The sequence below is a fragment of the Falco peregrinus genome, chromosome 6 (assembly GCF_023634155.1).
Source record: "Falco peregrinus isolate bFalPer1 chromosome 6, bFalPer1.pri, whole genome shotgun sequence".
NCBI classification, from domain to species: domain Eukaryota; kingdom Metazoa; phylum Chordata; class Aves; order Falconiformes; family Falconidae; genus Falco; species Falco peregrinus.
Window position 1 is genome coordinate 33,857,331 of NC_073726.1, and position 25,267 is coordinate 33,882,597.

At 38.2% G+C, this 25,267-nt stretch overlaps 1 protein-coding gene across 4 annotated transcripts in view; it reads left to right on the plus strand.

Moving 5' to 3' along the window:
* Positions 1–25,267, plus strand: part of NAP1L1 (nucleosome assembly protein 1 like 1) — a 31,843-nt gene that overhangs the window by 3,767 nt on the left and 2,809 nt on the right. For 2 of the 4 annotated variants that reach the window (XM_055807893.1, XM_055807895.1), the window contains exons 2-13: positions 10,274–10,308; positions 11,002–11,090; positions 15,237–15,339; positions 18,417–18,558; positions 19,004–19,084; positions 19,326–19,454; positions 19,953–20,024; positions 20,676–20,815; positions 22,537–22,682; positions 22,766–22,785; positions 23,988–24,110; positions 25,127–25,159. In XM_055807893.1, coding sequence (XP_055663868.1) covers positions 10,292–10,308; positions 11,002–11,090; positions 15,237–15,339; positions 18,417–18,558; positions 19,004–19,084; positions 19,326–19,454; positions 19,953–20,024; positions 20,676–20,815; positions 22,537–22,682; positions 22,766–22,785; positions 23,988–24,110; positions 25,127–25,159 — 1,095 coding nt within the window. In that variant the 5' untranslated portion in view covers positions 10,274–10,291. Of the gene's footprint in view, positions 1–10,273; positions 10,322–11,001; positions 11,091–15,236; positions 15,340–18,416; positions 18,559–19,003; positions 19,085–19,325; positions 19,455–19,952; positions 20,025–20,675; positions 20,816–22,536; positions 22,683–22,765; positions 22,786–23,987; positions 24,111–25,126; positions 25,160–25,267 lie in introns of those variants that run through there. The other 2 variants (XM_055807894.1, XM_027785663.2) reach the window with 2 other exon arrangements.

Below are 25,267 nucleotides of genomic sequence, written 5' to 3' on the forward strand. Positions count from 1 at the left end.
AAAGAGTAATCTTTTAAATGAGTTCACGTATTAACAAATTGTAACCTGCACCTTAACTACTGTCAAAGGTTAGACTGGATATCTTCCTAAATGGAAAGCTGTTTAGATTTTGGTACTGGAGAACACAGATGCATTTGAAGGCTGAGCGTGTGCTTGAATGTACATCTGCACAGACATAGTTTACAATGGTGATGTCTCAGTTTAAAGCTTAACTTGAGGTAATGAACAGGCAGTTGCACATCAGCTGTTTCACCTGGTCTTGGTAGACTTTAGAATGAAATATTAGCAGTTTATCCTTAGTAGCTTTCTTTTAGATACATCCAGAAACAGAAATTTTCATATCTGGAGCCATGAAGCATTCAGGTGCTGATTTGACACTTCATCTTGTTAAAAAAACCCCATCACCACCAGCCAAATCACAACCAAACAACAAAGAAACCTTCACCCAAAACCTGAGAGATGTTAGAATTATTCTCATTAAGTGTTGGAAATTCTGATTAAGGGATTTGATTAAGCAGGTGACTGAAATTTGGAATGGAACAAGCCTCCAGGATTCTAAGGCCCAGGTTAGAATCATAAATGGTTGTTGTCTTTGCTGAGCAGCAAGGTTAGTTCAGGCCACTACTTTATCTAGTTGTTGTTTAATATGTGATGTTGCAAAGGAAGGAGGGGCAGTTCTTTCATATTTCTTGTGGGATGACTAGCTCGTGAGGGAAAGTTTCCTGTTAGTTCTGGCTCCAGTTAAAATCCTGACTTAAGCATTGAAAGGTTAAGTTGGGATGTGACATGAAATAAAACAATTAATTGTTTACATCCAAACCAACTTTTAATCAGTTCTTTCTGAACACCTTTTAACTTGGGTTTTGTCACTTCTCATTCTTCGCCTCTCAAATACTATTAATGTAAATTTAAACTGTTTCTGTTCCTCGGGTATTCATGTTACTGGGTCTTCAGCCTCTCTTCTGCAGTGTTCAGCAGTGAATATAGGATACATTACTGAAGCATGTGACAATTTTGCATTGTGTGTTTTAGTCGTTGTGGATTCATTTCAGATCTTGACTACTTCTGCATGTCGAGTAGAAGTCTTCAGTGGGCTGCATGCAATTCTATCTGTGTCTTTACACAGCAATTTATTTTACCTTTTAATTCTAATTAGCTTGAATTGCTTCTTTTAATATATGTTACTTTAGATATTAGTACTATTTATTTTGAGTCACTTGGATCAACTTTGAAGCATCTCGTAATTCTGTGATATTACAGTTCTGGAAATTACTCATCTTAACTTTAGATGGTTAACTATGAGCTGGTAGTGCTTTATTCTGTTCCTTGTGTGTGCAAGGTACCATAATCAGAAATGTGGTCACTGTTTTTGACGTGCTGAGATCTTTGTGGCATGGCTGCTTGATGCTTTTATCACCTTTTTCACTGTTATGCAGGTGTTGGCTACTTCTGCTAGTGCCAACCAGAAAAAGTTTTTGAAGATCACTTTGTAAATAGGGCTCAAGTTCTTTGGCTTAAGTTCTCTTTTACAGGTGTAGTATATGTTTACAAATGCTTTTTAGACTCTGCACCTGTATTAATTTGAAAGTGACTTACTGAAACCATAACCATGTGTATATTTCTTCTAGGTATTACGACCAATTGTAACATCTCACCCCTAACAGCCTCCAAAACTGTGTTAGATAGATGATTGTTGTATTCCTTTTTTAGTGAATGCTAGCTTGTTAGTTGAAAACTGTGTGTTTAAAGGTTTGCAGTTTAGTAATGGCTTTGTTTCCATGGAAAAAACAATGAACTGAAGCTAACAAAAGAGTTGCTAAATACATTTTAGGGATTTCAGTGGCTTCTTGGGGAGTGAATGAATTTAAAATACTGCATTCATCGGATGTTCCAGCAAACCCCATGCTTTTGAAACCTCATTTTTCAGTGTTTAACTTTCTTTTCAGATAGGGATGTTTAGACGTTTAAGTCAAACTGGATGAAAACTAATGCTGCAGTGTGTGTCTTGCACATAGTAGTGTAACTGCCAATGTGGCTGTTTGTGACAATCTCAGTAGTCAACTGACACTTCTTTCCTTTGTTTGATGTGGCATGCACAAGTTGATCTTTTAAACTGTTAAAATGTATGCTGCTACTTGAAATAATTTTGTTAAAACAGTTTTTGTATTACTTTGACACTTTTTAACAAACTGAATACTTGTACCAACATGGACTGTATATAGAAATACTCTTAGGAAATCTTAAATATATTTTTGGATACAAAGATTTTCAGCCCTTTAGGATGGCTGCTGTTTTTCCATTGTCAGTGACAGAAAGGAGAAACTACAACAAGCTATACTGATTAGTTTGTTCTAAAAAAAAAAATCAACAATCCTTGTTTAGGTTTTTCAGATTTGAATTTAAACTTTTGTATTACTTTTCTAATAATAAGAGATTGTTCTAAATAGAAATTGTATGTTTTCTGCTACAGAATCTTGGCATCCAGAACAAAGGCCATGTTGTGTGTTAATTACCCTATTTTTAGAATGTGATCAGGGAGCTCATATCGGTAGCACAGACAAACATGCAGATAAAATTCAGTCCTAATTTTAAATTGTAATTCTGTAGTCAATTTCCTTTTCCTGATGGAGACTATTTTTTGCTGCAAGAGTAAACTCACACTATGTAAAATTAAAGTGCTGCAAAAATAGAGTTTAGTATTTGTTGACTGTGTCTTAATTTCCTGATTTAAAAACTACTTAAGGGGCAAGCTTTAGAAAGTATTTCCACATGAATGAAACAAACTCTGTGGTTACTAGTAACTGTTTTGTTTTGAAGAATTTTAGTTTTTCCCATCATGTAACTGGCGTTCTCATGCAAGTTGTAGAGCAGTTGAAAGTTGAAATGTGGAAAGTTTGTGTTTTCATGCCATAACATGTAATGTGCAGAGGCCTGCAAGCCCTAGTGGAATAGTTGCATTGGCAAATGGCTGAAGTTTGTGATTTTACCTCGGGAATTATTAGGAAGAGCAAAAAAAAAAAAAACCACTCTTAAGGGGAAAGAGCAGTCAGTTTCAATTAATTGTGTTACTTAGGTTCAGCATTATCATTTTCTAGTGTTTTTATTCTTTACAGATTCTGAATTTTGCCATCTTACCACAAGGTAAAATGTGGCATACAGTTTCACAGAAACTTCAAACTTGCCTAACCCTATTCATGAGCTTTTATATAAAAGGTACTTGCCTGTGGTGGCTACCACCTCTTGGCTCTGCTGTTACTCATGCAGCTGCAGGCCTAGCCCTGTACAGAGAAATACCTAGCACTTTTTTCCTGCTTTATAGCTGTTCAGACATTGCTGATGAAAGGAAGACAGTGTGCATAGCTAAGGAAGAACCATGATAAGCTTTTCCAGCAGCATTTGCCAGTTATATTGGCTTTAGCTGGCTGGAAGATTATTAAGCAGAGAAACTTGCTGTTCCTTTTATGAAGGGGGCATACCTCCCTTGGGGTAGTGTGAGTGTTTACCATCTTAGTCAATTTAACAGTTGCATGTAGCTAAAAATTCTGAGGGTGTTTTGTGAAACACCACTACTCATCTGAATTTCTTGGTCCAGAAGGCCTTACTCAAGCATCTGTTGAAGATTCTCCTGTATCATAACCATGCCAGTTAGTGTTTCTGCTGTTGACTGTGCGTGTCCTTTGGACATAGTGGATGAGTTGGTGCTTACACAATCAATTGCAACGAAACAGTTGTTTTAGTTCCTGCAAGGGTCCAGCAGCACCTTCTTGCTGGTGTATTGAGGAACCTGTATTCATTGCTTCCATTGGCCATTAGCTCCTTAAGTCTTTTTATCAGGCCTTGATTGCCCTTATATTAGTACTATCTTGTTTATTATTTCATTCTCTTGTTTTCTGTGCTTGTATTTAGGCAGAAAATCTTAATTATCTACTCTAGATTTGAAAATTTAATCTTGTCAGTTTTTGCTCTCCTATGTTAACAGTCAGAAATCTTTTGTTAGCAGAAGAACTTTGAGGCACTAATAAAAGGAAATTCTCTGGAGAGTTCAGTGGCTGATAATGTCTTTCGTCAAATAGACGTGGTATCATGGTTATCCAGCATAGGACTACCCTGCTCACTTAATTGAGATTGATTATTTTTTTTTGACCTTCAAATTTCCTAAGAAGGCATATTTTTCTGTAATATGAATGATGTAATCAGTTTGTAACAATTTGCTTATCTGCCATGTTAATTAGTACAATATCCCTTGTTTCATGGCCAGTTTCCATGCTAATGTTAATATCTATTTCATGAATTTGATCACACAAGTGAAAAGGAAACACTTGGTCTTCTGCTTGATTACCTTTTGAAATGACATTTTAAAATTTGATACGTTATTTAATTACTACTTTTTGAAAAGGAGCTAAGTGCTCTCCTAGTTACTACTGAACTGTGATCCTTTCTCATAACAGTTTTCCTGTATGGTGGTTGGTACCATATCTTCTGCTAACAGATGTGAAATGATAGATACATTTCTTCAGGTCTTGGTACCAACAAATTTGAAGTGTGCAACTCTGTGCTATGTACTGTGCACTCTTTAAACAGTTCACCCAGTTCTGACATTGATGTGAATGAAACTGCACTATGCAGAGCATCTTGGCACTTCAAAGTTAAAACCCTCTCTTAGTGGTTGTGAGCAAACTACTCCAGTTATTTTGAACACCTGCTGTCAAATAATGTCTTTTAATGTATCTCTACACTACTATTTTTATTTTTGTTTTCTTTTTGGGTGCTAAATGTATGAAGGAAAATGTTAAAAGTTGCCCTCCTGGAATGCTAGACAAGAACATCAGTTTGAAGTAGCTTTCGGTGAATATATTGCTCTTGAGTTTCCCAGTCTAGTAAGAGTTGAACTTGGCTGGTATGATGTCATTTGTCTGGCACCTGTGGTTTCTGCAGGCATTGCAAATAGCTTACAGGACTTAATCCTGATAGTTTTTTTTATACAACTAGCTGTCCTCTAGCTGGACCTCTCTTTTTTTCCCTGACATCTAACTTAGTCCACTTAGTTCATTGTCCTGTGTTGCAGCTTCTTAATCCCACATAGGGCTCATTTGTTTTAGGTATTTTCTGTTAATGTATTGCTTTCAGTTGCCCAAGGCTTGCCAGGGACAGAAAAAGGCTGATAATGCTATTCTGTGGATAGGCTGACTTATTTGCAGTGCTCTGAATTACTGACTACTGAGGAAATTTGTTTGGGCATCAAGGGTATGTTTCTTTTAAAGACGTGAGTAAACAAGGCTTGGCTGTAGTTTGGGTCCAGTGTCCTCAAAAAGCCCATTTGTGTCCCTTGAACTACTTGAGAAATTTCTTCTACTTGCTATTGCGAGCTAATTGTGTGAGAAATTTGTGTCTAGAGAAGGGGAAATGGTGTTTCCTGAAAGGGAGGGAATGGGTATGGTGTGTGGTATGGTATCCACAGAGATGCTGAACAGCTGAGATCTGTTGGCGGCCTGCCAGCCTTAGGGCTTGTGCAAAAAAGCTGTTGTTTTGCTGGAGGAACTGTCTCAGGAATGTCTTGCCTCCTCAGCTGACTCCTAATTCACCTCACTATAACCTGTCGTCTTGAGGCTGAGCGGGTGTCAGGGTAATCTAATGCTGGCATGCTTACTTGGGTCACTTAAAGCTGATACTCCAAAAGAAAAGGCTTCTCAACAGACCGTTTGTGTCCTAGCTGCAGTAATATAGCTAGTGCTGCTGTGCAAGCTCAGACTGGTTTCTGTGTGGATAAAGGCAAACTGGGAAAAAAGGAGGGACTGGGAAGGGCTGACTATTTACAGTTTGTGTTTCTGTCTTCACTTGAGCAAAGTCACTTTTAGTGAAGAAACAATCACCCCTGAAAACTGAAAGCTTACTAACTGGTAACTTGAGGATGAACACATGGCAATATCATTGCTAGTTTCTGCATGTATTGAACTACATTTCTTATAAAACATGACAGATTTAAGAGGTGAAGTGTCCTTTAAACATTATAAAATAAGCAAAATTTCATAGTGTTTTGGTAATAAATTTTTAAGAGTTCTGCTAATTTTTAGTGATTCTCCAGGATGCACTCAGAACTGTGGCTGAGCCTGCGCTGGACTAAGTCTCCTAAGCTTTCCATTTTGACCTAAGCTTTCCATTTTGAAAAGAACATGTTTCTTGTAATGGCAGACAGGGTTGTGATTTAAGCTACCTGTATGAAAGAGGTTTTAAGATTTAGCCTTTAGAAAACTGGCACTGCAGCTTGCTTTTCTGTGCTTTTGCTTCCTTTTTGTAGCATGAACTTCCTATGCATTCTCCTTAAAACCCTGCAAAGATAACTATTTTCCTCTGCATATTATTCCAGTGAGCAGCAAAACTTTGTGAGTGAAGCCTCCGGGCACCTCTGTATTTGACCATAATGCAGTGCTACTGGCTGTAGCTGTTTAAGTAACAGGGAAATAGAATGTTTAATAAATGAGGTTATTTGCCTGCTGGCTTTTGCACAAGGAGGAAGATACCCTTTGTTAGTACTCATAAGCCTTTTCTTGCAGTCATGAGGCCTAGATTCCAAGTAGTATCTCAGTCCAAAGCAATCACTTAAATGGCAAGGCTTGAAGTAACACACCAACTGTAGCCAGGTTTGTTGTAATCCTGCGCTGATGACTGGTCAACTTGTTTCTTCCAGGAGTGACACGAATAGAATGCCTCTTGCTGCTCACGTGCCAAGGTGCAGCTGCTGTTCACAATTCTAAATGCACCTATGAAACAAATTGGGAAGGACGACTGCATCTTTCTTGAGAAAGCTGAGTGATAGAGTACTATATCCAAGGATTTAGTGTTTGGGGAGATACTGCGAAATACTGCAGTGATATGTTTTAGTATTACTCTTCATGGTACATACTGTATCCACACAGAGTAAAACTCTACATACTAGACTGGGACATTGTATTAGGCATTGTGCAAAAATAGTGGAGGCTGTTTGCTCTTAGTGCATTTTCTCAGTGCTTTTCTGCCTCGGCAGTTTTTCTGCCAGTAGAACAGTGTTTGCAGAGAAGCTTATGGTTGTTTAAGTAAATGAAGATAAACTAAATGTGATACAACTATATATCCATGCTAGTGGATTGCACAGATTAGTCTAAATGCTTGCCAGTGTAGTTCTGGTGGCATAGTGCCTTGTAGTCTCCTCATGCAAAAACTGTTGTCTGGAGCTGGCAGATGACAGTGTCATGACTAACAGTAGCATCTCCTCAGTTTGCAGAAGAACTCTTCCAACTGCAAATGTTCTGATACTGGGTTGTGTAAAAAGTGGAGGGAAGATGAAAGGATGAGACATGAAAAAGGATGACACAAGGAGAATAGGGAAAATGGGATGAGGCAGATAGGAACACACTGGAGGGAGGCTTTGAAGTTGACAGCTGCTTGATACAGTCTATTTTAATTTCTAAAAGATCTTTGAAGAATGTTATTCAAAGTCTTTTGGTAAATTGGGCCATAGTTGGAAAACACACAGTGATTGCATGGATTGTTTAGAAGCCAGGAAGCAGAGGGTGAGTAACTGCCCCTTGCAAAGAGGAGAGAGGCAGGCAGATGCTAGACTTCCACAAGGTGCTGTACCTGAGCTGAGTGCCTTTGGCATGGTCATAAGCGATCCTGGAAAGAGGGGTGAAGAGTGGAAGGTTGAAGGTTGCCGATGATAGGTTGTTGTTCAGAATGGTGAAAACAGGGACCCACTGAGGAATGCTGGTGAACCTTCCTCTGCCACACTGTTGCCAGTGTAGAAAAATCTTAGTTATGATCTCTGAACTGAATGTTGCAACTCAAACAGGATTTTAGCTCTTTGATATGTGATTGATAACGTCATTTTACCAGCATGGTTTCAGGGCAAGGTTAGGACTAGTTTTTGACCACATCATAATACATTTTTATTTCATATACCTTCACTTCTTGAGCCAGTGTGTTTTTTCCTAAATGGGATTGAAAGCTAGAAGAGCTTCTGAGGGAATTCTTGCTATGTCATTGCTTTTTTTTTCTATGCATCTGCTAATGGCTGGTATTGAAGATGGGATGGCTACTTCTTAAAGTTTTTAAGCATGACTTAATCATAGCAAATCTCATGTCCTCATTTAGAAAAAAATATTTGAACTGTGATAAAGTCAGTCTCTTTCAGCAAATGTGTATCTGAGATGTTTCAGCTGCTGTTTCATTTAGCTTATTGGCTTGGTGACACCATAAGGTTTGCAAGGTTTGTGTTGTCATTGGTTATACCTTTGAAAGAACTGCCTCTAATTTTATGGAAAGCGAAGCTATATTTAAGGAGGAGAATGGAAAGAGGAAATGTTGGTCTCTGCAAGGAGCAATAATAATTTGTGAATCTGATCACTGTCACATTTGCATAAAAGTGTGTGAAAGGCAGGTGAACTGTGCATCTTGCGTTCTTTTGCACAGTGATTGTGCCAGTCTCCTTGAAAAGGTCCTGCATGAATAACTCAAGAGGAAATCTGTAAGGAAAAGGTCACATATTGTACATTGATAAACTCTTGCAAATCAGAAATAATGCTAATTATGTTGCTCAAGAAATATGGAGATGTGTAAATGTGAGTTGTAATTGTAGTAGGCTTTCAGTTTCTATTATCTTCACTTCATGCTGTATTTTGAGAATTGCTGGAATTGTTATATAGGCAGCTTACATCCATATGTAAACTTGAAGTTGCTGGGCAGACAAATGTGATCTGAATTTCAGGAAACTTAAAATGAGTCAAAAACATTATTGGAATTCCTTGATTTTTTTAACTGAATTGTTAGATGTACTTTGGTTTACAGTAGTGCTGCCATTCTATTTGAATAGCAAATACTCGTATTTATAAGTCTGAAACAGATTAACAGGTAGTTGGTTCTCTAGTTTTTCTGCATACTAGGGAATTTAACCTTCTTGATTGCATGCAGCCTCCTAAATACTTAGTTGGCACTGTAAAGTTGCGTCCTAAATTAAAATGTCAGATACTTCCTTCCTATGTAACTGTTGGGAAATCAGTCTGACATCAGAGAAAGATGCTTGATTATATCTACATAGAATGTAGGTGATAAAATCTGAAGTCTAGATTCTAACATGTCTCTTCATACTGACTGTTAATGTCCTGATCTCACTGCGATTGTGCTCATGTTACACACTTTGGACAGATCAAATGCAATTTCCATTTTTTTCTGGAACACAATCTCCAACAATTTGACTAAAATTTTCATTGGAACATGTTATAAGGAGTTGAACTTCCTGAAGGAAACTTGAATTTATTTAGCTTACCAGACAGCAGCTAAAATGGGGACACTAAAGCAGCGGGTTCTATGCTTCCTGGGCCAGTGGATTATTTTTTAATACTTGGTGTCCTGAACCATTGGACCTAAGTCAGCAGTAATGACATGGTGTTTTGTTGTGTGTGGTATTGTCTCTGACTTCAAATTACCTGAAACATCTTCTTGGAGACTAGACTCTGAAGTACTGCTTTGCTGGTGGAAGGTGGTTATTCATCTTGTAATACATTTGAGAACGAAAGTGCTTCACAGTGTGTGAGATTTGCCATAGTCTCAACATGTACTATATATAGTTACTGTGTCTGGAATGTGTTTATGATGATACTGAGATACTTCAGAAAATTCTGATAATTCAGGATGTGGAAATTAGGCATGTCAAATACCTTGGCACCTGGCATGATTTTTTTAAATGTAGCAGTTCTCTGGGTATTCTGAGGAACTACTTGGATTGATTTTGTAAAGTTGAGATTAAAAGTAAATCCACAAAAAGGCATCTTTAGTATTAAAAGAAACTGATTTAGCTGCAAGTATCCCCTGTCTGCAATTACATGCTGGAAATAAGTAAACAGTTACCAAAAGGTTTCTAGCATACTTTTTGCTTCTGTTTTTCCTCAGGTTATGTTTCTATTGTATATTTAGACAGGACTAGTTTTCCATCTGTGATATTAGTACAGTCCTATGATGCAGAAGGCAACATGGCATTTTACTGTACTTAAATTTATGTGAGTAGGTCTACGGGTTCTAAACCAGAACGAAGTTTTGCAGTATTTCTGTATGCTGTAGAGTGAGAGCTCAAAAAGTGCATGCGAGATACACTGCTCTTCAGACTATGCTATGTATTTATCCTGTTTCTTAAGGCTGACATGGTTTGAGTTTCTTTCCATTTTAGTATTATGGCACTTGCCTGTAGACCTTGTAAGTGAAGTCTAATGCTGCTGTTCTTACGTTTTTGTTTTTTTTTCTCTAGGGTTTGAAATCTGGGAGAATGGCAGACATAGACAAGTAAGTAAAATCGGTAGGTTACTGAAGTGTTCTGACAGTTTCAGATTGTGATCTGCAGATCCTTGATAGGCAGGGTCTAGGTAGTGATCTTGGCACTTGCAAGATTGAGGCTTGTAGTATGTGGGAGAAAAGCTTTAGTTGCTTATGCCAAATGGATTTGTGATCTTAATTGTAAGTAAACCTAAAACTGGGACAAGGCACCACTCAACTTACTAATTAGTTGGAATTCTAGGGGGCAAAAAATTGTAGTACTATCTGTTACTATTGTTTTACTCTGTGTTTTTTTATATACTTCAAATGCATGTATTTTGTGGTGTTCAGAGTGTAGTTTAGTAAACTTATCCTCAGTTCTCAAGGCCTGCCCATTTTAATAAAGGGGATGTGTAGAGCAGAAGGAGGCTTTGACTTGCTGTTATGAACAGGAACTGAAGGAATTATTTTGTAAAAAGGAATCTTCAAAATTCTGGAAAGCTGCTAGTTCTTTAAACTGTTCTGAGATGGCTGAATGTGAAACTTGAATCTATGAAGGCAAATTTGGCTTTGCTTGGCTATTAAGACTTCTAGTTTGTCATAGATAAAAACTGATGCAACAGTTTGCTTCTACCCACATGATCTCTAATTTGGGCTCTTTAAGCTTATTATAGTATTTTATAAAATTAACTTCTTGCTACTGTTATTGAATATTCCTAATAGCAAAGAACAGTCTGAACTTGATCAACAGGATATGGAAGATGTTGAAGAAGTAGAAGAAGAAGAAACTGGTGAAGATGCCAACAGCAAAGGTAACATTGAAAACAAGCATTTCTAAGCAGCTGCATAGGTGCTTTCTAATTAATGTGCTAGAAGGATTTTACTGCTCAATATATTAGGAAATGATAAAACATAACTACTAATGCACAACTGTATTTAAATTCTGAAGCAAGGACTGTTTTTCCAGTTGTGTGATTTTTATTGATTGTCTGCAGTCACTCATCTTAGTCGTAGTTAGTATCAGTTTAGGCAGTGCTGGCCACCTGTAAGGTTGTATAACTGGAAAAGAAAGGGTTACTATTGGTATGTGACTAATTCTTTTAAAACTAACAACAGTTAAAAGCTGTTACGATGTGCAGCTTTGGGTAGAAAAAAATCCAGGTGCGTGTGTGTATATATCATTTTTTGATCAATTACTTGGTAATTTGCTGCTGAGTTGTTTGATTGTGAGCAGAACAAAAATCATACTTAATGTTATTGCTCTTAAAATCAAGAAATCTTTTTTTTTTGCCTCCCTCAAGAAAAACTGAACATGTATCACAATACCTGTTCTGCCTGTGCTGAACAGTCTTACTCATGCCGTGTAGTTAAAGACAGGGGGTACAAATAGAACCTGAGAGCAAGTAGCCAAAAGAGAAATAATTAATAATCTTTGCAATAATATTATTTGGACTGCTGATAGTACCACATTATGTGATTGCTTGAACAGAATAATAACACTGAAGAAAAGTAGGATAATTTTGCTCAGGATGATGTTAGAGGCTTTTCTATATCTATTGAAAAAAGTATTATCAAAACTGGGTTGCAAAATTCTGGGGAGCACACTGGTCAGCTGAAGAACAGCTTACAGTAATTAAAAGGTAGGTATTCAGGTGTCCCAAAGGAACCTAGAGATGAATAATGTGTATTTTTAGTGATTAATCCCAACTATTGTAGGTGAGGATCTGAAGGGAAATTATACTATAGGAATCTCCTTTGGTCAAGGAGGATCGTGATGGAGATTACTTAAGCAAACTCGACACCCACAAATCCACAGGCCTCAATGGGATGCTGAGTGCTAAGGGAGCTGGCAGGTGTTATTGTCGAGCCACTCACCATCATCTTAGAAAGATCGTGGAGAACAGGAGAGGTGCCTGAGGATTGGAGGAAAGCCAGTGTCACTCCAGTCTTCAAAAAGGGCTAGAAGGAAGACCCAGGAAACCAGGCCAGTCAGCCTCACCTCCATCCCTGGAAAGATGATGGAACAGTTCATCCTGGAGGTCATCTTGAAGCATGTGGAGGAAAAGGTCATCGGGAACAGTCAAAATGGATTCACTAAGGGGAAATGGTGCCTGACCGACCTGATAGCCTTCTCTGATGGAGTGACTGGCTGGGTCGACCAGGGAAGAGCAGTGGATGTTGTCTGCCTTGACCTCAGCAAGGTGTTTGACACTGTCTCCACAACATCCTCATAGGTAGGCTCAGTCAGTGTGGGTGAGATGGGTGGACAGTGAGGTGGATCGAGAACTGGCTGAAGGGCAGAGCTCAGAGTTGTGATCAGTGGCAGAGTCCAGCTGCAGGCCTGTAGCCAGCGGTGTGCCCCTGGGGTTGGTACTGGGTCCAGTCCTGTTCAACTTACTCATCAGTGACCTGGATGAAGGAACAGAGCACACTCCCAGCAGGTTTGCTGATGATACAAAACTGGGAGCAGTGGCTGATACACCCGAAGGCTGCGCTGCTGTTCACTGAGACCTGGACAGGCTGGAGAGCTGGGTGGAGGGGAACCTGATGAAATTGAGCAGAAGCAAGTGTAAGGTCCTGCACCTCGGGAGGAACAGCCCCAGGCACCAGCACAGGCTGGGGGCTGACCTGCTGGGAGGCAGCTCTGCGGAGAAGGCCCTGGGAGCCCTGGTGGACAGCAAGCCACCCATGAGCCAGCAGTGTGCCCTGGTGGCCAAGAAGGCCAGTGGGATCCTGGGGGGCATTAGGGGGAGTGTGGCCGGCAGGTGGAGGGAGGTGATCCTGCCCCTCTGCTCTGCCCTGGTGAGGCAGCACCTGGAGTGCTGGGTCCACCAGTTTGAGTGCTGGGCTCCCAGTTTGAGAGACAGGACTACTGCAGAGGGGCCAGCAGAGGGCTATGAAGATGATGAGGGGACTGCAGCACCCATCAGCAGGATAAGGCTGGGAGAGCTGGGCCTGTTTAGCCTGGAGAAGACTGAGGGGGGATCTTATCAATGTATGCAAATATCTTAAGGGCAAGTGTCAACAGGACTGGACCAGACTCTTCAGTGGTGCCCAGCGACAGGACAAGGGGCAACGGGCACAAACTGCACCACAGGCAGTTCCATCTGAATATGAGGAAGAAATTCTTTACCCTGAGGGTGACAGAGCACTGGAACAGGCTGCCCGGAGAGGCTGTGGAGTCTCCTTCTCGGGAGACATTCAAAACCCGTCTGGATGTTATTCTGTGCAACCTGATCTAGGTGAACTTGCTTTAGAAGGGGGCTGGACTAGATGATCTCCAGAGGTCCCATCTGACCCTGACCAGGCTGTGATTTGTAATCCTGAAGGGAAATTGCTTTCCATGAATCAGAAACGTGTTTCATTAGTAGCGAAACTTGACACAGTGTTAAACAGCTTTTTTAGGGCTGTAATTCTTGCTTGTCTAGTTTTCAAGTATTTTTAATGCACAATTTTTCCTTAGATTTTACTAATTTACATTTTTTAACCTAGATAGTGCCATTTTAAAATATTTTTTTTAAAAAGGTCCATTTGTGGACACTAAAGCACTGATGCTTTCAGGAAAAAGCTCTTTGAAGAAATAGTGTTCATGCAACCAAGAACTTGCAGAACAGAATATGTGGTTGCATTTCAGTTTGAAGGGGATGTGACTGCTGGCATTGTCATGCCACGTGTATGATGTGTATACTGATTTAGTAATAAAGAATAACTGGCAACATACTCAAATGTCATCACTGGGTATTTTTTCAAGTGTATAGGAAAGATTAATGAATCATAAGACCAGAGAAAACTAGATACCTTGATAAGAGGAGTAGTGTTGACTAACGTGAGGTAGTACCTTTTGAGAAGTTATTACAGCTTCTACTGCTAAAATATAAACTGATTACAATCATTAGGGAGAAACAAGACACTTATTTTTCAAGAGACATCAAAAAACCCCCAACTTTTCAGCATGTAATTTCAGTGCTAGGACATAAAAATGGAAGAGAATATTCATGTGTGGTTACTGTAGTGAAGGGTGTAGAAATGGAAAATGGTATGCTATTTCCAAAAGCTTTGTGCATCAGGAAGGATTAAAAAGCTTCACTCTGAATGTGTGAGAGGAATGCTGTATATACCTAGTATCTTACAAGGAGTGCGAAGTACTTGTTTGCCTATCTGTAGATGCTGAGGATGGGGGAAGAGGGCAAAACAGAATGATAAAAATTGTTCATAAATTCTTATTAAAAATACAAAGTTGTGAAATTTCTGCAGGTTGAGGCACAGATTTTGAGCTGAAGTAAAATGGTTGCTGTTAATATGGATAAAAAAACCACTTAGGCTAGGAATCCCTGGTTTTTTTCTAAATATACTTCTACCTTGTAGTTTGAAACAAGTTTCCCATTTGGACAGTGTTTTTTAGAGATGATAGACTTCAAGGACCTAGTACTGATATTCTGTAGTAAAAAATGTGTCAGACTATTCTAATGAATAATTTATTCTTTTGCAGGAAAAATTAGGAAAATTTCTAAAGCAGTGTTAAATCCAAGTCTGAAACTGTCCTGTCTCTTTCCATTTACCTTAAATGGAATGAAAATCCCAATTCCAGTTTTTATTCCCTTAAAGTTAAAAGCACAAATTGTTCTATCTTGCCTTTCCGTAATTAATTCAAAATAAAAGCGGTCAAGGCAAAAATGATGCTTTACGGGCATTGTATAAAACCTCCCCTTTTAACAAAAAAGCTCAGCTTGCTGAGTAGCAGCCATTTTAATCCAGGTGCTGTTTCCGTGTTCAGAATGGGATGGATTTGATCCATGTTTCCAAAATGGAGAGGCTCTTGAAATACTGCTTTGCCTGTGTTTCTTTTTATAAGTGTATACACAGTAAACATACTGCTCTTTTGTAGTGTTTAAGTAATTTTTTTCAGATTAGTTTGTAAGTGTAAAGTGCATCTTTCATAATTTTCTTTTTTAACTTAGCTCGGCAATTGACTGTGCAGATGATGCAAAACCCTCAGATTCTGGCAGCCCTTCAGGAAAGACTTGATGGTCTGGTAGGAACATCTACAGGATACATAGAAAGGTACAGTATTTGTTCAGTATGAGCAGAGTGGTATAAATGGTTCTTTTGCTTTCTGAACAGTATCGTCTGTAGCATTAATAGTCATAAACAACTGTGCTGCTCAGATAGCCGGAAAGCTAATATAGTCTGTCTGTAGTATATCTCACAATTGAAGGGTTATTTGGGCTTTTATCAAGGAAAAAATGTGGCTGACGCTGTCCCCTGCAGTTGCGATATGGCACAGTTTTAAAAGCACAGTTTTAAAAGATACTTTCCTGGTAGTTGCAGTATCTTTTGCAGCTTTGCTTTAATCATGAAATGTCAGTTTTCTTAAGTATGGACAAATACTTGGCGACCCAGTGTCTCAAATATAGACATTTTTTGGTTAGTGTGTAACCAGTAGCTAACAAAATTAGGAATGTTATCAGTACTTCACATGGTCTCCTTACATACCAAAACTTGGAACAACCCCTTGCTAACATTTTCTTGATCTGCATTAACAGGTAGAATTTTCTGGCTCTTATGTATGTTGTGGTTGTGTATAAACATTTCACCACATCCACAGGAATTTTGAGGCATACAACTGTCTTGCGGTGGTAGTGTCCTATGTTGCTATTGACTTGAACTGAGGCTGCTGCTGAGTAAGAGCTGTTGCTGCTACTCCTGCCACTTTCCTGTTATAGATGATAGCATGGAAGAAAAACAGATTTAACAGCTTTCCCTAATAAATACTGGCCTAAGAAAGAGCATGGAGTCAAAGGGTACCCAAGTTCTTTCTTTTCTAGGTACTGTACACTACAGATTTTCTATACCCAATATTTTTCCTCAGTTTTTCAACAGATTAACCTCTACTAATCTTTCAGGTTCTTGATCTAAGGAAGTGAACAGAAGTGGTAACATTGATTTACATGTCATTCTTCTAGTTAACTGCTCTCTAAGATACTGTACCATTTCTTCATCAAATCCAAGTACAGTAGTGCATTCTCTATCAGAAAAGTGTTGCAACTTTGTATTGTACTAAACGCTTACCTAACTTGCAATGCAGAAATAACTGGAAAATGTGTGTAACTTGAATCTGCACTTTCTCAACATATGCATGCCGACTTAACCAGGCTTTACAGGTGCCTCTTACGTGTCTTCCCAAGTATTACTTTGAGCTCATTTGTCTACAGAGTCTAGACACTGAGATGGCCCTGAAGTCAGCAGAAATCTGGGATCCTAAAAGCCTGTTACATAGGCTGTTAAGGAACTAGATGCATAAGCTGGGAGGAAACTGAATAGGTTCTAGGAAAACAACTGTCTGCTCAGGCTTAGAATCTGCTAATTGCTTGGCAGCTGTCCAACAATTTACTACTTCACCTGTGCCTGGACAATTATTTTCATGAAACTTACTTTCATTGAGTATAATTTCTTTCAACTGCTTGCAGGAGTTTGTATTCTTGTGTGATCTAGTGGCTTGTATTCAGAGCAGACGGCTTTTACTTGTGTTGTTGTACTTGCGCAGTCCAGTTCACATTTCTTGGTCTGCTTCTCCATTTTGGATTTACTTGTAAGAGTGGTCTCTTTCATGAAGCTACTTTTTAAATAAGTACAGAATTTTGTAAAGGTAGTGGGATGTGCAGCTTTTGAAATTTTAACTAGTTGGCATGGACTGTAATGAAATGTAGCTTTGACACATGCAAGAGAATCTAGATTCTCTAATAAAGAGGTTAAAATCTTTACTCTGATATACTGGAGTTGGACAGACTGCATGTACGGCACCACCTCCTAGAAATTTCATAGTGCTTTATATGGAATTGCTAGGACCAGTACTCTTAGTCTATATATGTGTGTGGCATTATGGGTGATTGTATGACTTACCTGTGCAGTCATGTTAATTTTCTTCCTTAACACCTTTTTCTTTAACTGAACTTGCTATTTAAATCAGTGTTAGTTCTGATACTGTGCTTGAAGATAAAATTGCAGCAAGTGATGAACTTGACTGGAAGAATGTTAGAATAACAAGAATGTTACCAAGCTTTATAAGCATACATGTCTAAATTTAAGTGTTTTTCATAGTTTGTGTAGCAGATGTACTTTTGCCCAAATTGAAAGGTTAAGGGAAATCTTGATTTAATGGTGATAAGCATGTTATCTTAGTAACCAGAAATGGTATATTCATGTTGAGCATAAAGCTGTCGGGGAGAAGGGGTCTGTGTGTTAAAGTGAACAAGGATGTTGTAGCACGTCCTTGTCCTACCTGATAGAAGTAAGATAGCTTTACTGGTTAATATGAACCTTCGGTGTTTAACTGAGCTAATGCATTCTTGGTTACTTCCTCTAATCCTTGTCCTAACGATGCCTAAAAGCATTTGTTTACTACTGTGTTCTAAATAATGTGGCACAATTGCTTAAATGAGAAGTAATCTTCTGGAGGTTGGCTTACCTCACAAGCAGTGGAGATGGCTGACAGTCTACCCCATTATCAGTAGGACAAAAGTTACCTACATCAAGGCTACAGTAACTCTGTGTTAGCATAGCTTACTAAAGTGGAAGTAGCATTAAAGAGTGTAGCTGACAAGTGTTTATAATGATTGCATTAATTGCTTTCCTTTTACACATGTATAATACAGTGGCTCATTTAGCAAAACTGGTTTTGTTCATTTTGGAAGTGACAGTTAATATGTTACAAGACAGTAGTACCAGCTGCTTTCCTCAGTGAAACAAATGTGAATTTTGGAGATAACTTTCTTGGCAAAGAATAATTCAATTGCCTTGACCTTTCTTTCATAAAACCAAGCCAATTAGTGAAAGTTTACTGTACTGCTCATTGACAATGTAAAACTAAAACTAGCTTTGTCTCACGATTGACCCAGGTGTTTGGAATACTCTGGCTCTAACTGAGGTTAAGCCTCAGTTCTAAGAGCCCATGCTAACAGGTTTAATCTGCATGGTGCAGTGGGTCATAGTTTAGATTTGCACAGCTTTCTAAAGCTTAAAATAAAGTATAAAATCTGTCTTGATGCTAGTTGGTTAACTTGAAAGGGGACTGGTTGAGGAGGGGTCAATATGTGCTTAGAATGCGGTGTTAGTAACGGTTCTGTCACTGAATTTTTCAGCTTGCCTAAAGTTGTTAAAAGACGTGTGAATGCTCTCAAGAACCTTCAGGTTCAGTGTGCGCAGATAGAAGCAAAGTTCTATGAGGAAGTTCATGAGCTGGAAAGAAAGTATGCTGCTCTCTATCAGCCCTTATTTGACAAGGTATTTTAATGCTAATCTGATTTGTGCTTACAAGCTGTAGCTAAAACACAAGGGAATATTAACTGAAGGCTTATATTTTGAATTACTTTGGTCTCATATGTGCCCATTCAATTCAGTTGTTACAGTTTTACCATCCATGTGAATATTGACTAAGATTAAGGGGGAGAGAGGTTTGGTCTGTTCCATGGTTACCAAAATCACTTCAATATACCAGGCCTCCTCTTGTTAACTGAACTTATGTCAGATGGTATGATAACCTTTCTGGAACTTCAGTGCTTATTTTAGTGTGTTGAAAAGCTTGTAACTGCTGAGTTGTCTTCTAGGGGCCAGAGGAAAAAGTTTGGGTAAATAGTTAATGTATTTCTAATTGTGTAACTTAATGATTAGGGTATTTCTGGTTGCAGTGACTAGGAAATGTGAAAATGTTTTTGGTTTAATCTTCCAGCGAAGTGAAATCATCAATGCAATTTATGAACCTACAGAGGAAGAGTGTGAATGGAAAGCAGACGTTGAGGAAGAAATTTCAGTGAGTATCTTAACTGAGTCTCATCAATAGTTCAAGCTGTAGTGTGAAGCAAGATTCAATGCAGTAGTGAAAGTTCAAAAAAAATAGGGGTGCATAATGATTACTTGCTGATAATGATTCTTAATGATTGCTTAAAGCATGCACATAAAACTTAACTTGTACTGGTATCAGCATAAAATTGTTAACAAACCTTGTGAGCATTCTTGAAATGAAGAAAACGTAACATTTTTATTCCATCAAGGAGGAAATGAAAGAGAGAGCCAAACTTGAAGAGGAAAAAAAAGATGAAGAAAAAGAAGACCCTAAAGGAATTCCTGAGTTTTGGCTGACAGTATTCAAGAACGTGGACTTGCTCAGTGATATGGTTCAGGTAGGTCATGACCTGGGCTTGTTTAAAGTTGCATTAGTCCTCAATCCAAGTGTTTTTAAGAAAAGAGTAGAAATAGTATGTTACTGCATGTGTCTGTTGGAGAGCAAAATGGAAGAAGTACTTGAATGTCACCTCTGGTACTTTATTAAACTGAGAGCACAGAGCACTCTGAAATACCTTCTTACTGTGTGTGTTGAACTTATTTTACTTTATTATTTACACTGTTGCTTATAGGAGTATGCATATGAGATGTGTATTAGATATTGCTGAAAAACGTACTTGGTGGTTGCACGGATTTGTGTTGTGTACTGTAGTAGAAACTCTGTACAGCCGTTGTTGCCATCTGCTGGTCATGTTCATGAAAATGTTTCAGTGCTGTAGCAAGGTTCTTGCCCTGTGTAAAAGCTCATTCTAAATAATGGCTTTTTATCTCTGCGGGGTCTTAAGCCTGTGTAAACTTGATTGTTATGAAAACTGAGTAAACTGTTTTCTTTACAGGAACATGATGAGCCAATCCTGAAACACTTAAAAGATATAAAAGTGAAATTTTCAGAAGTTGGACAGCCTATGGTTAGTTTAACCTATTAACACAAAAGTAATCTTGTTTGTCTTAAGACTTGCTTGTGTATTAGTAGTATGGTCTGTGATAGCCAATTGTCTTATGGCAGTCATGAGAAATATGGAGCTGCTTCTTGTCTTTTGAAAAAAGTACATGGACTGGTACTAGTCTTGTGGTACTGTATGAATGAAATTACATTTGGCTTAACCTGCAAATTCTGATGAGTTAATAACTTGGCCTTAATATGTGGTGAAACTTAGTAACCTTTAAATTTTGATACCTTCAGGTACTTTTTGTATAACTGCTATAATAGGGTATAATTTCCTTGGAAGAAATCAGATCACTTGCTAAGTTCCAATATTTAAATTTTTTAAGTTATTTCTATATGATAGCACCAGGAAAGCTGTGCACTGGGAGTTCTTGTCATTACTGCAAGCAGTATATTAACTAATAAGCACAAGATTAACATGTAAATGAAAACATTTGAAAATTTATTGTACAAATTGGCAGCAAGTTCTAGAGTAAGTTACGTATGTGTACCATTTCAGTGTTGGAGGGGATGGATATATTCTGTTGCATGTGTATTTTTGGTTTTGGACTGTAGGTATTTAGAAGTTAAAGGTACGTGTTGCTAAAGTTGTTGCTCTGCAATTCTTTTTAAGAGTTTCACATTAGAATTCCATTTTGAACCAAATGACTACTTCACAAATGAAGTATTGTCAAAGACGTATAGAATGAGGTCAGAGCCAGATGATTCTGATCCTTTCTCCTTTGACGGACCGGAAATCATGGGTTGTACAGGGTAAGTACTAATAAATAACTTTCAGGCAATGTAACAGTTCCTTCCTTAGCATTATCCAGCCGTAGACTTAGAACATCTGGGGAAGGTGCTGGAAAAGGTAGCACTACCTAATAACTTGTAAACAGCTGGGTTTGACTTGAATTTTTAGTGTTTTTCAGTAACTTCAATACAATATATAAAACTATGTATTGTATGTTTTATAAGTATAGAATACTTGTAATATGCATATAAATAAAAAAATCTAATCGATATTTATCTAGAAATACTATTCCACAATCACTAAAGCTGAATTGGTAGGTGGATGATGTTATCTTTTTGTAGGCCTTGATGGCTTTTCTCAAAATCTGTTTGATTGCTTTTAATCTTCATGACGTGCAGCATTTTGGGAAGTCTGTTCCAGTTTTACTTTCTATATTCCAGTTGTCTGGTTTGTTTAAGTGTCGAACATTTGCCACTGAGTGTCTTTCAGTTGATCTATTTGAGAAGTGGCACACAGCCATTTCCTATTAACTCCAAGTTCTTAATGATTTTAAAGAGTTGTCACACTCCTTTCTCAGTGATGTCTTTTGTTCTAAATTAGCTCTTATTCCTCACACTAAGTGATCTCTATTCTGTACATACCCCTTGTGAGCAGAAGGACGAGAGAAACCAGAGTTGTACATAATTAGCTTTACAGGTGCATCAGGGCTCTATGCATCACAGCCTGTTCGGTTGCTTTTGTGTTAATGTCTCTTTAATGTTCTGACTGCTCTTCTGCGCGATAACTAATTTAGAGCCTGTTACTGCATAGTTGTAATACCCATACATTAATCTGCAGTTACTGATACTGACTTCTATTTACCTTTTTGTTTCCCAGTCACTTAACTTAAGATTTTTCTGCAAATGTTCTGTAAGATTTGGTCTTAAGTGCTTGAGTAGCTTTGATCAACCTGTGTGTTTTCCTCAGCTTGACTGTTTTTGAAAAATGTAAATCCTGGCAGAGGGCAAGATGAGACTCTGTTTCTGTGAAAGAAAATGGCTTATTCCTGGTTCTTGTTTTGTGTTTTGACTATGACTGCCTCACTTATCCCCAAACTCAGCCCCTTCATCTGAGCCTTTAAAGGAATCTAATCAAAACTTATGCAAATGCAGAGTCTTATTAATGTAACTTCTTGATTTATGTGTCCCCAGAATTCTTTGCCAGTGTGAAACAAGTCTGTGGGTGTGATTTTGCTCTGTAAGCAGGGTAGAGTTAAAAACCAACAAACAAACAAAACGACAAAAAAACAAATCAAGACAAAGGCAAAACCCTCACAAACTAAAACCCAACCAAAACCTACACACCTACTTGATGCATTATTTTAAGGACTTAGTGATGACAACGCTAGGCATGGTGTAAACCTCGATATATTACTAACATGACATTACTTTATAATGGATAGATAACTCTAAAATGGCGTGATGCTACTCTTTGATAGGAAACTGTGCAGAACTTGGTAGCTACTGAAAATTAGCGTTTCAGACTGAGTGGGGAAGGAGTAACTTTTGGATGAAAACACTTCAATCCTAAAGAGAACCTGTTATTCTTGTTCCCAATGTATAAACAATTAAAAGATAGCACTGAGTAAATACTGCCTTATTGTTTGATATTCACTGTATCCCTTGTAGTTGTGATAGTCTTAGTAGGTATCTGTAACAAGTGGAATGGGATTAAGCGGCACCTTTTTTCCTTTCCTCTTCAGTTGCCAAATAGACTGGAAAAAAGGAAAGAATGTTACTTTGAAAACCATTAAGAAGAAGCAGAAGCATAAGGGTCGTGGAACAGTTAGAACAGTGACAAAAACTGTTTCCAATGACTCCTTCTTCAACTTCTTTAGTCCTCCTGAAGGTAAACTGAGCGTTAGTTTACATATTTTAACTTCAAATGTAGCATGAACTTCACTCACTTGTTCCTTCTGTTTTTTTCTACAGTTCCTGAAAGTGGAGACCTGGTAAGTTGGCTTATTTAAAATACAGAGGTGGAGGGAAATATCTGTAGAATTCAAAGTGTGTGTTGAAATTGTTTGGGTATTTTTTAAACTGTTTTTTAGCTTTAACCATTTCAGTATTTAACTGAGAATACTTGTGATGGATAGTATGTATTTAAATTTTCTTGATTAAAGGAGTATTTCTTGAGTTGGATGATGGAGTTCAGTTTAGTAAACTTTTAACAGCTTATCCTCCCTGAAAACTACCTTGTGAAATGTTAACATTAACTACGTTGTTATACAGATGTAGTGATCTTCATTTTTAGCCTTTGGTTTGATGTGTGGTGTTTCTCCCTTTGGGTATTGTTTGGATGATTGGCTGCATGTGTCTGGTTTGTGTATTATGCTGTTAAAAATTTCCCAAGCTGTTAACTCTTGGAAAAGTAATAAACAAGAATAGAAAACTGCAAGAGCCACTCTTCTGTGTGCTCACTAGTAGAAAACTCTGTGGCAATAAGGCATGTTACTGTAAGGAGGAAAAACTGCCAAAACCACTTAGCAGTGAATACATCATGCAGTTTGAGTGAGAAATCTGATTAAAGCCTCTAGAACCATGCTGTTGGACACTAAAAGCTGTATTCAATAACATTAAAAGAAGCAGCCTTTTGAATTGAAGATAACTTTTCAAATGGGAAACAGAAGAACTTGGTGTGTAAACAGGAGTGAAAACCTGGGGACTGGCTTAGAGAGCATTTTTAGGTGTTCAGGTGTTTCACAATGGCTTTCTTAATGGGAATCATGTAGGAGGTGCACTGCAGAAATCAGAAGTAGCTTGTAAAATCTTTAATTATACAGGCTCACCTGGCTAGTCTTTAGTTCTTAAGGGTATTTTGTGTGTGAAATGAAAGTCTGTGGGAGGTATTAAACAGCTTTTCTACTTGGAATAATGGTAAGTTGGGGATGGGGGAGGAATAAAACTTAAACTTCAGAATTTTGTATAATTAAGCTTACTGAAGAAGCAGCCCTCCACTGCATAATGCGGGTAGGCTGTTTAAAGTGTAAAACTAGGCTTCACAATTGCAATTCTGTATAGTAACTCCTGAACAAAAAAAGCCAGTACGTGGGATTTGTATAAATCTGGCCACATCAAAGTCTGTGCAACTTATGGTTTTCTGTCAAAAGTAGTTATTGGTTTATGGTTTAGGAAATACTGTTGTTCTATGCAGGATGATGATGCTGAGGCAATCCTTGCTGCAGACTTTGAAATAGGTCATTTCTTGCGTGAACGTATAGTCCCCCGATCAGTATTGTACTTTACGGGAGAAGCTATTGAAGATGATGATGATGATGTAAGTATAATGTTCTTTCAAAATGCTAAAAGTTTTGAAATAATGCTGTTTAAAGACTTTGGGTAATTTGTAACTTTAAAATGTTGCTATCGTTAGAATGGGATGTATCAGTGTTAATTTCAGTTGAGCTTCCTAGAGTGTCAGTGAAAGAGCAGTGCAAATGTGATTAGTCTTTGAACTAGTGACTTCAGGGTTTTGTGGCAAAAGTAGTGGTAGAAGCTGAACATTTAGAGGATGTCAGAGTAGAATTTTGTCTATAAGGCATTCCTAGGGTGGCATAGCTAGTACTTTGGTAGAGGCATAATGAGCTGCAAGAGAACGAATCAGTCTGTGTAGCTGTTCAGCCTGTTCTTTGTGCTTATAGTAGCTTACTGGGCTACCAAGTTCCTTGAAGTTCAAGCCTGACCCTTTCAGGAGGGAACTCTATTAGAAAATGATGGATAAATACATTCAAAGCATACCAAAATATGCAAAGCAAACTCTGCAAAAGCTTGAAATAAGTGCTTTAAAGGAGCTATGATTGAAAAGGAAACCACGAACCCTCAGAACTTACATGGAGAAAATATATTCTCTCCCCTCCTCCACATAAACAAGAACAGTTTGACAGTTAAGAGCTTAGATAAATCCTGCCTTAACATTAATTTTTAAAATGTAAAATGCTAGCCCTTAGTCCAAAGCCTTGGCTCAGGGAGGTAGAAGAGGCAAGTGGCTGATGATCACTTTAAGCTTTGAGACACCCTGCTGACCAGAAGTGTTATCACAGTCCAATAAGCTCTTCTAGTGTTGCACATAAGGAACTTAAGCTAGATTGTTTTCTCTGCCAGAGCATAGCTTAAGAGATTGAACGCTGCTCATGCTGATGCATAAAGCACTTCTAAGTCTGTCAGATAAAGGAAAGGTACTCCTGGAGCACAACACAGTGTGGTCTCTGGCATCTACTTGAGTTATCTGGCTGTACTTGAGTCATAAATGACTGCATTTATGACACTATCAAAACTATTCCTTTTCTTTCCTAGTATGATGAAGAAGGTGAAGAGGCAGATGATGAGGTAAGTTGACAGATGGCCTTGATTTCAGTAGTTTCCCTCTTGTAGTCTGTTATCTGGAATAAGAGTTCCTTGAGTTTTTGAGTGCTCTGGACACTTAAGTTTTGGTAT